The sequence below is a fragment of the Euphorbia lathyris genome, chromosome 2 (genome assembly GCF_963576675.1).
Source record: "Euphorbia lathyris chromosome 2, ddEupLath1.1, whole genome shotgun sequence".
NCBI lineage: Eukaryota > Viridiplantae > Streptophyta > Magnoliopsida > Malpighiales > Euphorbiaceae > Euphorbia > Euphorbia lathyris.
The window spans coordinates 50,128,030-50,141,028 of NC_088911.1; the positions used below are offsets into that span (position 1 = coordinate 50,128,030).

At 35.6% G+C, this 12,999-nt stretch overlaps 1 protein-coding gene across 1 annotated transcript; it reads right to left on the bottom strand.

Moving 5' to 3' along the window:
• Nucleotides 1-6,181: 6,181 nt before the first annotated feature.
• Nucleotides 6,182-10,390, bottom strand: LOC136218145 (nucleobase-ascorbate transporter 7-like). Its single transcript, XM_066004904.1, has 14 exons — nt 9,766-10,390; nt 9,129-9,226; nt 8,882-9,058; nt 8,688-8,788; nt 8,350-8,425; nt 8,215-8,274; nt 7,949-8,133; nt 7,685-7,781; nt 7,443-7,529; nt 7,281-7,339; nt 7,109-7,200; nt 6,959-7,036; nt 6,718-6,878; nt 6,182-6,622 (listed from the first exon to the last, which is right to left on the bottom strand). The coding sequence occupies exons 1-14, from the start codon at nt 9,884-9,886 to the stop codon at nt 6,404-6,406; spliced, it is 1,611 nt and encodes a 536-aa protein (XP_065860976.1). The 5' UTR covers nt 9,887-10,390; the 3' UTR covers nt 6,182-6,403.
• Nucleotides 10,391-12,999: the final 2,609 nt, after the last annotated feature.

Genomic DNA, 12,999 nt, shown 5'->3' on the forward strand with positions numbered 1-12,999 from the left:
ACATATTATTTTTCTTTATTATTGTATTAGTACTCAGATCTGATTGAAAGCATCCTGGAAGATTTGCTACAATTCCTAATACACATATGCCCAATAATACTTCCATTAGTTCAATTCCAGAATTAATTTTTATTCCCTCTGTTTTTTTTTAACATAGAGGATCAAGTTAGTGACAAGTGTGATAATAGAAAGCATAGAGTGAAAAAGAGAGAGTCTCACTATATTTTTTTAACCTTTGAATACCCTTTTATAAGCTTTAGATACGTGAGGGATTACCTTACAGTCCTTCAAATTGGAACTCGATAGGTCTCTTTGGGTGGATCTAAACCTAAGGAATTCATTGAGGGACTCTAGTCGTAACTATTAATTTTGTGGGAGTGGACGGATTTGGATAGTTGTTGCTATCCCTTATTGGGATGGATTAGTTAAAAGTCCATTTACCACATTAGAAAGCCCCCCACTAAGATGCCATGGTCGGAGAGCGAGGTATTTGTGTTAGCTTTGATTCGAAGTTTAATAATTAGTTATTTTAATCCAGTTGTTATGAATTTTTTTTAATATATTTTAGTTAGTAGTAGACCTGTTCATAGACCCGCTGGCCCGCCCAAGCCCGTTCATCATGGGTTGGGCTTGGACATGTATATTTATCATTTGACCCAACCCGGCCCGAGCCCGTACAAACCCGCATATAAAATAGGTTGGGCTTGGGATTTAGTTTGAAAACCCAAAATGGCCCGGCCCGGCCCGCTCCACCTTTATACGTTTATATATATATATATATATATTTATATTTGAGTTTTTTTATTTTAGAATAACAATTTCTGGGTTGATGATTTGTTTTATCAATTGAAATTTAATACTATACCCATACATTATATATGTATAATGGTTTTGCAAAAATTTATATTATCTTACAGAATGTATACTGTTTATTTTCTTTTAAAGTAACTGTTTGTTAATTTTTTTTTTTTGTGTTAAAATTAAAAGAATTGCAAATATAACTTCAGATTAGACTAAGGTACATTAATCAATTAATTTTATTTGTCAGAATTATAATTATTTTTTATTTTTAATTTTTTTAATATATATTAGTTGGGCGGGCCTTGGCGCAACGGTAAAACGTTGTTGTCGTGTGACCAGAGGTCACGGGTTCGAGTCGTAGGAGCGGCCTCTTGCCAATTAAATTGGCAAGGGAAGGCTTGCCCCCAATACACCCTTGTGGTGGGACCCCTCCCCGGACCCTCGCTCAGCGGGGACGCGTAATGCGACCGGGCCGCCCTTTTTTTTTTTATATTAGTTGGACGGGCCGGGCTGGGCTTGGGAATTCATTTTTTTAATCCAACCCAGCCCGGCCCGAGCCCGATGTGAATATAACACGGGCTGGGCTGGGCTGGGCTTGGACAATGTAAATATATAGCAAACCCGATTAGGCCCGGCCCAAGCCCGGTCTGGCCCGGCCCACGAACAGGTCTAGTTAGTAGAGTTACTAAAATTAATATATAATAAATTAGTTAAGAGTTAGTATAGTTAATAACTACTAAATAGGTTAGTAGTTACTACCTCCGTTTTTTATTACATCCGACTCTTTTTTGTTTCATTATACATGTCATTTTATATGATTAGTACACGTTAAGTTATATTTTTTTTTCCTGATATAAAACGTGAGTTTATGAAAATTAATTAGAATAATAGACTTATTATAGAATAAATAAATAGTGGAATCAATAAATAAGATGTAATCTCAACCAAAAAAATAAATAAATAAGATGTAACAATGTCTTTTCTCTAATATCCTTAATTTCTATACAATTCTCTAAAACGACATGTAATATGAAACAGAGAGAGTACTAAATATTCTATTTGTCTGTTTCTTTATTGGCCTATATATAGGCTTGTTGTTTATAGTTTAATTTGAAAAAAAAAAATCAACAACCAATATCAATAATAAAAATAGAAATCAAGTGAAGATGTAGATCCTCTAATTTTATTAGTGCATCTATTTATTTTATTTCTTTATTTCTATCTGGAAAAAAACCCAACAACTTGATATGAGTCATTGAAGTTTGGTCGGTCCGCTTTTTCGCCACATTTTCTCAGGTCTCTTAGTGATAAAATGGTCGAATTCTCTTAGATGTCGAAACAATCAACGAGAAGAACGTTTTCCTCACAAAGTCTTTTCTTATTGAGGTTCATGTTGACTATAGAGGCCCAAGAGATGAGGTTCATCGACCTTCATGTGTAGATGAGCATATGATGGACGTTGAAGCTCTTAATCAGAAAGGAGAGCACAAAGGTTTTTTCTATGTACAATATGAAATGGAGGGTTCACTAAAAGAGACTCTTCAGTGGGCCCCTTCATCTTTTTCCTCTACGCCGAGTCCTCAGGATAGGCAACAACCCTTTTCATGATAACTTGAATCTCCTTTTGATAATATAGAACCAGTTTAGGTCATCCGTTCGAAGAGTTTATTCCTTCTAGCTTTGGGCCTAGTTTTGCATTGGTCACGTCCTTGGCTCTATGCTCTATTGGATTAGCTTCTCCACTTTCATACTTAAATGTTTGCATTAGTCAATAGTGTATCTTATTTTCTTTTAGAACATGTAGTATTTGTCCTTGCCCACTAGGGCTTTCGGCTGTGGTTTGATCGGTGATAGGTAGGAACAATGAGTCTCATTAGGGAGGTCACGAGATTGGACTTGTCGTGAGTCTTTTGAGTAACGGGCCTCCCATCCAGATTTATGTCTTATCTAATTTTGCTCTTGGGGTAACCTCTGCGGCTCTTCCCTTTTTGCTTCAATAAGGGGGGTGGAATCTCATTCTGTTTGCGGAAGTCCTTACGATCACACACATACTTCCATCTATCTTTCTTGTTATGGTCCCTTCTGTTATTTTCCATCTCCCTTTCCATGTAATTGGCGGGCCTTTTATTATCATCATACCGTACAAAACTCTTCCCAACCGTCATTAGCTCTTCGAAAGATTAGGGAGGACTAGTGTAGAACTTATGTCAAAGAGGTTCGCAATTGGCTTCTTTTGCGAGTATCAATGGCTACCTTGAAGTTTATGGATTTTACCTGTGAGGACATCTGGTGGAAGCGGGTTGGATAACTCTCAAGGGTTTTTGTGGAGCGTTGGCGGACATCATTGAGGCCCGGACTGATTCTTCTAGACTTTACCGTCCCACAAGCATTTTGAGGAGGTCAAAGGAATCAATGGATTCTAGCTCCAGTCTCTCTACAATTCTTGAGCCACTTCAACCAAAGTAGTTAATTAGGAAAACCTTACACGTTACATTATACTCCTTAGAGTAAAGATTGATCATGCTCATGAAAGCAATGTAGTGCTCACTAGGGTCCTCGCTTCCTGTGTACATAAGCAGCTTGGTATTTTCAAGTTCCGTGGGAAGCTATATTTGATAATTTGTTGGACAAGCGACATCTTGTTGGAGGTGACTTCCCCCAATGACCCCTCTGATGACCTTTTTTCTATGAACCTTTGAAGTTTTGCTTCCCATGGCTCGCTTTGTCTGGTCGGTTCTATCTTCATGGTTTCAGGCGCTTTGGAGAGGTTATGTTAGCGTGCCCATCTAAGGGTGGAGCGCCCGGGGGATGCCTATCGCTTTCCCGAGCCTTTCAACTAGGTTATTTGTGCTACGTTTCTTGCTCGGTTGAACTGTTGGTTCGGAGGAACTCCCACAACTTATAGTCGCCTTCATAGATAACCTTTTGAGCTTCGATCATTTTCCTCTCTGTTTTAACATATTGGGCTTGTGTGGATTGGAAGCTCTTGAGAGTTTCTAATAGCTTCTCGGTGGAGGTTTTTGCCTTATCGGCTGAATTTGTCTTTACGAAAACACTGTGCTCCAGGTTTTTGTTTATGGCATATTGTTCCACAACATTGTCTTTAGGGTGATCGAAGCTTCTTATAAGTTCCCTGAGTTCCTTCACATGTGCTAGGAGCAGCCTACACTCCAATAATCAAGTTAGGGGGCGTTTGGTTCACATGAGGTAAGGGAAAAGGAATGAAGAAAGGGAAACCAAAGGAAAGGAAATGAATAAGCATTGATTCCCCTATATGTTTGGCTATGTTTAGGAAAGGAAATGCAATTTCAAACCTCTGGAATTTTTGAACTTTCAGATTTTTAGAATTTCAAAAAATTCTTAAACTTCAAAAATTATTAAATTCTGGAAATTTTGGAACTTGAATTTAAAATTTTTGAAATTCTGGAATTTTTAAAATTCCAGAATCCGAAAATTCTGGAATTTCAAAAATTTTGAAATTTCAGAATCCGGAAATTCTGAAATTCCAGAATCTAGAATTTCTGGAATTTCAAAAATTCTGGAATTTTAGAAATGCTGAAATTCCAGATATTCTGAAATTCTAGAAATTTTGGAAGTTCAAAAATTCTGGAATTTTTAAAATTCTGAAATTTTAGAAATTTCAGAAATTTTGGACTTTTTGAAAATTCTGGAATTTCAAAAATTTCAGAAATTCTAGAATTTCATAAATTTCAGAGATTTGTGGTTCGATAAAATAAAAAGAACAAAAAAATTGGGAAAGGGAATCCATTCCCTACAAGATTTGGGGTAATGGGTTAACCTAAAGTGAGGTAATCCTATAATCTAAAATGGGTAAAGGGAATGAATTTTTTTTGTTAAACAAACAAGAACAAAGGGAATGAAACCCTCTCATTCCCATTCTCATTCCTAAAGACCCCAAACCAAACGCCCCCTTAATGATAAGTGTGATACTGCAAAGTAGAGAGTCAAGCCCTTTTCTTGGAGGCGTCCGATGCCCTTTTATAAGTTGTTGATATGTGAGAGATTACCTTGCATCCTTCTAGTTGTAACCCGATAGCTCTCATTAGACAGGTCTAAACCTAATGAGTTCATTACAAGACTTTGGGGAGTATGTATTAACTTTGTGGGTGTGGACCACTTTAGATAGCGGTTGTTATCTCTTATTAGGTCGGATTAGTTTAAAATCCATTTGCCATATCATATCTCGTTTATGTTTTTAAATTGTTCATTTTTATTTATTTTATGTTATAAATGCACTTTTGATAATAAAATAAAAAATCACATTTGCTCTTATTTATAGTGGGAGAAATATTTAATGTTAGTTCAAACAATTCTAATTAACCATACAAATTAAGAAAATAAATTTTTTTTGCACAAAAACTAGAAATATATGAGAAAAGTATTAAAAATGAATTAGTTATTTTCATTGTCCAATTAATATTGTATTGGTTTGGTTTTGATGAAAATCTTGAACGAAATACAAAAAAAGAATGGAGTATTTAAAATCACTTTATACGCACCACACAAAGGAAAAAACCAGGTAGAAATTGGATCCGTGGTTGATTATAATAAAGTTGATATGGGGAGCAAAAAAAAATAGGCATGCGATTACAAAAGCAAGAGATTTATATGGTTCTATTAATTTTGCTGCCTACGTCCACAAGCAATGAGTAAATTTATGAGTAATCATGGGTAAGTTGGTACAATAAGGAAATCTTTTACTCAAGTGTTAACTTTCAAAATTCCCTGAGAATTGATTATACCCAAATGCATATCCAAGAGTATGAACTCCAAAACTCTGGTAGGATTCACTTAGTTTAAGTTAGTTGTTTTCCATTCATATTCTAGTTAGTAAAATCAAACTAAATACTATTCTAGACATAGTTATCCAAGAAGAAGAAAAAAAAAAAGAAATATGAACTGTTTTGGCATTATTTTAAGGATAGTATCATAAACTTAGTCATATTTAATTCCAGAATTCATGAACCCACAAAATAAATACTGCAAGATTAAGGATGTTCCAGAAAGCAACCAACTTGTTTTGTTCAAGCAGATGTTCATCTCATTATCATTTTATTTCACCAACTTAAACTCAAAATGAAGATTGCATGCCAATTTATGAATGTGGATGCAATTTTGTTTTTTCCCCAGCCAATTCCTATATAGGATTAAATAAAAAATAAAAAGTTGGCTGCAATAGTTACGGGACCAAATAATATGGCAGCAGATCAAAACGTTGTTAGGCAGACCTGAGAGCTAGTCTGCAGTTTTAGCTCCTTAAATTCAGTACTCATGTTAATCTAGCTCGGAAATGAGGCAAATATCTACCTAATCAGAATGTTAAACACTACATATCACAGCATGCATGAAATGCAGGATAAGAGCATCGAACCAAACGAATACTATCTCCGATTTTACGAGAAATTCAATGGCAGTTGCAACTATCTGAGATCCTGTGAAGAGACAAAAATTAGAAGCAACATCTTCAAACGAATATTATACATCTATATCCCCGAGTTGTTGTTTTCTTAGGCAAAACAAAGCAGAAAGAGGATCCATGTTAGGGTGTAGTGTAGGAGGTCATAATTGAATTATCTGTGGCTCAGACAGATGGGAAAAACTTGTTGAGATTAAAAGGTAGGGAATAGAACTCTTCGCTTCTTGTATCCGTTTTGAATGACCGAAATTTGTCCCACCAGTGCATACCTCTGTCTTTCTTTGTTTGATTGTCTTTATGGTGCAATGTTGTATCTAAGAAGAAAGCTAACACACCAGCTACAAATGCTTCTGATGAAGAAGGCACATTTATCATGTCGTTGAACTGCCACAGACATTTCCAAACCAACAAACATCAGCAAGGGAATATGAATTCAACAACATGACTAATGTTAGAAAATACAAGCTAGAGTTAGTTACCCATCTAGCTCTAGTGTGGACTGGTCCGTAGCCATTAATGGCTGTGTACTCGTTGAAGTATTGTGGTATTGATAAGCCCATGAAAATAGAGAATCCAAGTATGAACTTTGTCCTAAAGCTGTTTAAGTTGCAGAACTGAAGGAAACTGAGACCAGCTGAGCCTGCTCTTGTGTAAATAAACATTATTAAACTCTTTTTCAAGATGAATTCGAAGAGATTGCTTGACTTTGAGAGGACTTACCAACATAGGCAAAGAAAAAGCAATATAGAGCTGCAACAATTGGTGCTGGAATTGAAGCAAACACAGCACCAAATTTCCCTACACAACCATACATGAGTATTTAGTTTTAAGAATTAAGAGAAAGAGTGGAAGAGTGAGTTTGATTACTACCAAGAATCGAGAAGAAAATCATGAAACCAGCTGATATCTGGACAACCCTCCGGCTTCCAACACGAGTCAGTGCCAGTAAACCAGCATTTTCACTGCAATGCCATTTCAAAGAATGAGCAATTGTCATTTGGAAGTGAAAGAAGATTCTGCCAGTGCCACTCAAAAATCTTACATTGATACTGATGATCCACTCCCAGTTCCAAATATCCCAGAGAAGAGTATTCCAACTCCCTGAGATGAGGATCAAATAAACTTAGAAATCCTAATCCAAATACAAGCAAGACTGCAATGAGTATTGAAGTTTCAAATAAAGAGGAAAAAGAAATCCTTGTACCTGCCAACCAACGCCCCGGCTAAGTATAGAAGGTGGCAACGGAGTGGCACTTGCATACCTGGACACCGCAATGAAAGCACCAGTTGACTGTAAAAATTCATAGAAAGAGTTGGTGAATGAATTAGTAGATTGCAGTAATGTCATAAAAAGGGTAAGAAAATCCTAGTGGATCATTAATCGATATAATGAGCTAAATCAAGCTATGAGGAACTATGCAAAGTCACAAGTAGAACTATGCAAACCTCAACAAGAGCAACAAATGAAGCAGCCATCATTGCAAAGGCCTCTCCAGCATCGAAGGTGGGAGCTCCCCATTGGAAAGGATATGGAACTCTTATCCTACACAAAACAAAAAGGTGTTAACACAACAAATGAAGTTCAGTAAGCAATGAATAGTCACAGTTTTCTGTTTTCAATGCATCAATGAGACAGCAAAAACTAATGGCATGAAAAAGTTCTATCTGCAATATCCTTTTAGATAGAAAGAAATTCCACAAGAGTGTTACCATGGAGCAGCACCGATGATCCCTGCACGATCTGTTCTGCAGCTTAATTGAGTTTTCGGTCCTGAATTCTTATACGCTCCTCCAACAGTGAGGAGATGAGCATATATCCACACAATAACCACCGAAAATATTACAGCAAAGCGATCAAATACAGCCCTCTCTCCTCGAATTATATGAGGTAGATACTGCAACAACTCATCAATGTTACTTTCTTTAAGAGTAAATATTCACATTCTCTTCAGCACAAGAGAAATTTTAGGTCATACCTGTGAGAAAAGAACCAGAAAGATGATTTGTGGCAGTCCAATCTCAACACATTTTGCGAGCTGGAAATGACAAACCTAAGGTCAGTAATTAATAGCTTAGCTAGTTAGATACACAAAAGAATCTCAATATCATACCAAAGGAAAACCAAATTCATAGAGTCCAAAACCAGATAGAGCAACCAAAGGAACAGCAGAGAGTGGACTCAAGAACCTGGCCAAGTATAAGAAAGCACAAATTGATTAGCACTGGTTTAAGCTGCTTCCTCATCTAACAAAAACATCAGCTCAAATTGCTAAGCCGTAGAAATGATAGTGTTTTCACAAGCATATATGACATTGTCTGGCATAAATTAGGTTGTTATGATACAAATTATAACATGATTTGCAATTCACATTCAAACCAAAGAAAAACATCTGAATGAATTGAAACAGAACCCTAAGGAAGATAATGAGATGACATGGATAAAATAAACCTTGCAACATTACGCCACAGGCCACTGAAACCAAGAACAATCTGTAAAGTTGAAGCAACTATGAGAGAACCTTGGATTCCACGCATTATCTTCTCAAATTTCTGCAAAAACATCACAGAGGAGCATGTTCAAAGATATATTTGTATCAATCAACTAATGCAACATTCAAATGACTAAAGTTCCAATGTAGCAACCTCTTGAGGATTCACAATATCACTGTATCTACCAGCCAAAACGATTGAAATTGTGGTTGGCAAATAGGTAAAGGAGCCTCCAATTACTGCAGGTAAGCGAGTACCAAAAGTTGATTGGAACAATGTGTTCACTCCAGCCACAAATAGCAAAGTCTGAATCATTTTTGCTTTCTCTTCCTACAAAAGGCTTCTTATTTATGAGCAAAATATCCATATAAGTAAAAAAAGTTTTTCCATTAAAGCTTACATTTCCACCTCCCATCTGGGGAACTAAAGAAGTGGGTATAATCACTGTTGTTCCAAGCATCACTAGATAGTGTTGGAAGCCAAGAAGTATTGCCTCAGCTGCATTATAAATTCATCAAATCAAGACCAGATTTAATTTCTATTATGAAATGCATATGCATTGAAGGGGTCCACAAAAAATTTATTGGCATTTTTCAAAAATCAAACTCCCCAATATCAGTGTCAAGATGACTTCACCCCCAATTAAATGTTAAAAGTAAATGATTTCCATACAAATGAACAAAGAAACATGAATTAATCAGATAAATAATGGACCCAAAGAGGGAAAGAAAAAAGGACTAGTTTTCAAAAGATGGTATTGAAACAAATATATGTTTTTGCTCAAATAGTGATTGAATAAAGCAGAACTGGAACAGCATCACAGCATAAAATTGTGATGAAAAGACAAGACAAGGAAGTTAAGTTAGAATAAAACAGTAGCTAAATGGGTCATGATTATCAGGACAAAGCATTGAAATTATTGCATGTCCAGTAATTACTTATAACATGACAAATGGCATCTTTTGGCCCAACCAAGTTACTCTTAATGATGAAATTTAAACATTTATAACACACAAAAGGAAAGAGAGAGAACTCACGCCAAGGAGGTGGACTAGTAATGCAGTAAGCAATATTAGGTAGCTGATCCTTCGCCGGATGCGGCTGTAGCTCTTCCTGTTTAGGCGGTGGCGCAGCTCCTCCTCCTCCACCTCCAGCCATTATCGATAACTATCTCTTTGTTTCTGCTTTTTCTTCCTGTCTGGTAAAGAAATTCCTTTTAAGACTAAATGAAGTCTTTACAAACTAGAAAAAACCCAAATCTCCATCCATGCAAAACTCCCTCTTCGATAATAATCAAATGATCCCCTAATTAAAACTTAGTCAAAGATGTTTGAAGTTGATAAAACAGAGCAAGAAAAGATTGGCAGAGAAGATAAACACAGAAGCAGAGAAGCAGAATCAAAAGGCTGGCATTAGCAGTGAAAAAACAAAATATTCTGCAACTTTAAAGTGCACCCTTAAACAGTGAACAACTCAAGAAGCGTAAAACATTAGCATAATAATGGGCTTCGTTTTAGAGGCATAAAAAGGTACCCACTTGGAGAGCAAGTAAACATATAAAGGGAAAGAGAGAGAAAGAGAAAGGGTTCTCAAGTCCCAAAGTGAAAAAGAATACAAAAACCTCTCTTGTGATAAAAAAGAATCCATCTTGCTTTACAATTTTAAAAACCATTTGGTTAGTGAGTGTATGCGGGTCTGATAGTTCTCTCTTTTTCTATAAATTACGTAAAGATAAAGCTTGCTGCTTGCGTTGAAAAGCTTCTCCTCCACCCCTCACCTTTGCCTATCAATATTATTCCCTAATCTTCTTTTCCTATTTAAAGGAATAATCTTTATTACTCATTTACATGTAAAAGCTAAATGTATATGTCTTTTTACAGACAGATTAACTAGGGTATTCGTATTCAACTATAAATAACTCAGAACAGAAGAAAGTTTCGCAATTTGGCACTCTTTCTACACTAATAATTACTCCTCGGTCCTAAAAAAATATAGTCTAGGCTTGTATTTTGAGTAGTCCAATATACCATATTTAATTACTTTTTTAGTTTATCAATATATGGTAATCTTAAGAAATAAGTAAAAATCTTAAGAAATAAGTAAAAAAAATGAGTTAGAGGAGGGTTAGAGAATCAACAAGCTACACAATGATTTTGTTTTATTTATAAAAAATGTTAATGTACAATTTGGAGAGATAGTTTTTATCAATGTTATCAGAACCGGACCGGACATCAAACCGGATTGGTGATTGGGTCACGGGTCACTTGGTCGGATCGGATTAGTCGAACCGGATGACGTAATAAATAAATAAATAATATTTATATATATTAAATATATATAATTAATTTAAAATTATTTTTATAAATTATATATAATCTAATACATTGACATAGTATGACATACTTTTCTTTTCCGGATTAAAATTAAACATTTTGTAACATAGACCATAGATATTAGAGAATAATAAGAATTTGAGAGCTAGAAAACGGAGGGGAATGAATTCAGATAATTATAGAGAAAGGCCAAAGAGGGTGGTTGAATAAAATAATAAAATAAAGAGATGGGACCAAGTAAAAGAGTAAAAGATAAAATAATAATTTATGAAAAAAAGAAAAAGAAAAGTGAATTAGTATACTAGAGCGAAAATTAGGATTTTCTTTGTCCCACATCGGAAGTACTGAAACAATCCAATCCAAGTAGGTGCTATAAATAACACCATTTAACAAACAAGTAAGATATAGGGAACATAGCGGTGCAAACTGCTTAATGTATTGCCCATAATTTTAATTTTTTTTATATAGAAACTTTATCCCTTCTTATTAATTTTTTTTCTCTCTTAAATTATTTTTGTTAAATTTTTTTTTATAAAAAAAGTGGCAGCTCGGTGTGAACCGGGTTGACCGGTTTCCGGTTTAACCACCGGTCGATTTCTGGTTCACACCGGTTTTTGGAGGGTTAATAAACCCAGTGAAGCTTGGACTGGACTGCATGCCGGTTCCTGGTTGAACCGGTCCGACCGGCCAGTCCGGTCTGAGCTTGATAACATTGGTTTTTATATCCTAACTAAGGCTACGGACACATGTCAAAGATGTGATATGTAGTATATATTTTAGTGAGACCATTAAGATTTGACATTACCAACTATATAAGTTATGCATCTCAAGATGACAACTTATTGGTATATGTAGTATATATTTTAGTGAGACCATTAAGATTTGACATTACCAACTATATAAGTTATGCATCTCAAGATGACAACTTATTGGAATTGCATAATGCCTTCTTTATTGATCCACATGTCTGAGATATTTATTTGTTTATCTTTTACTAATTTATTAGTGAACTAAGTCTAATTCCAGCTTCTAATCATATGTAAGTGTCCAGCATGTGGTTTCCACTATTTCCTATAAACGGTTGAGGAGAGGAGTGTGGTAAACGGTTGAGGAGAGGAGAGTGTGGTAGTGTTGAGAAGAGGAGAAAACGTGGTAGTATGGAGACATCTTCCTTCACTTGTTAGAGTGGAACATACGAGGTTTCCTCTCTCCTCCAACATCGTGAATGTTGTTGTAGAGTTCAACTTGAACCATAGTTAAATCTTTCCTAATGTCTGGCTAGAGTTGATGGCTTGTGTGAAGATCTGTGAGGACCTAGAGCTTCCACCGAGCAATGTCGTATTCCAAAAGTTTTGATAGCCTACCAAGAAGAGCAATGGTGACGACTATTATTAGAGAATAGGTTCCCGCATACGAGCCTTCTTAGCCCATAAGAATGAGTGACAAAGTTTTTAAACCTAAATGGTTTCTGATTGAGTGAACAATGACATCTCCAACTGCCTCTATCCTGAAGGTTTCCCTTCATCACTGGTTGGAATGTTGATCCCAATAGTGCCAAAATTTAAAGGGGGGAGAGTGGGCTTTCGGTCGAAAAATAAGAAGATTTAAGATCTTACTGGACAATTTAATTAACATGACTAGGGGTGTTAACGAGCCGAATCTAGACTGAACTTGGATAGGCTTGGCTCGAGAGTTGGCTTGGCTCGAAGCTCGTTGAGCATGAAATTTTTAGACTTGAGCCTAAATATTTAGGCTTGGCTCAAGAAAACTTACGAACAACCTTTTAATGAAAGCGGCATCAATTTTAAACTTCATAAAATAAATTTAAACAATATAATTAACAACACATTTAAAATGAAATTATATAATTAAAAATATAGTTCACAAGAATTTAAAGAATGATTTATGTTGATTTGAAGAATGATTTATGAAAATTCT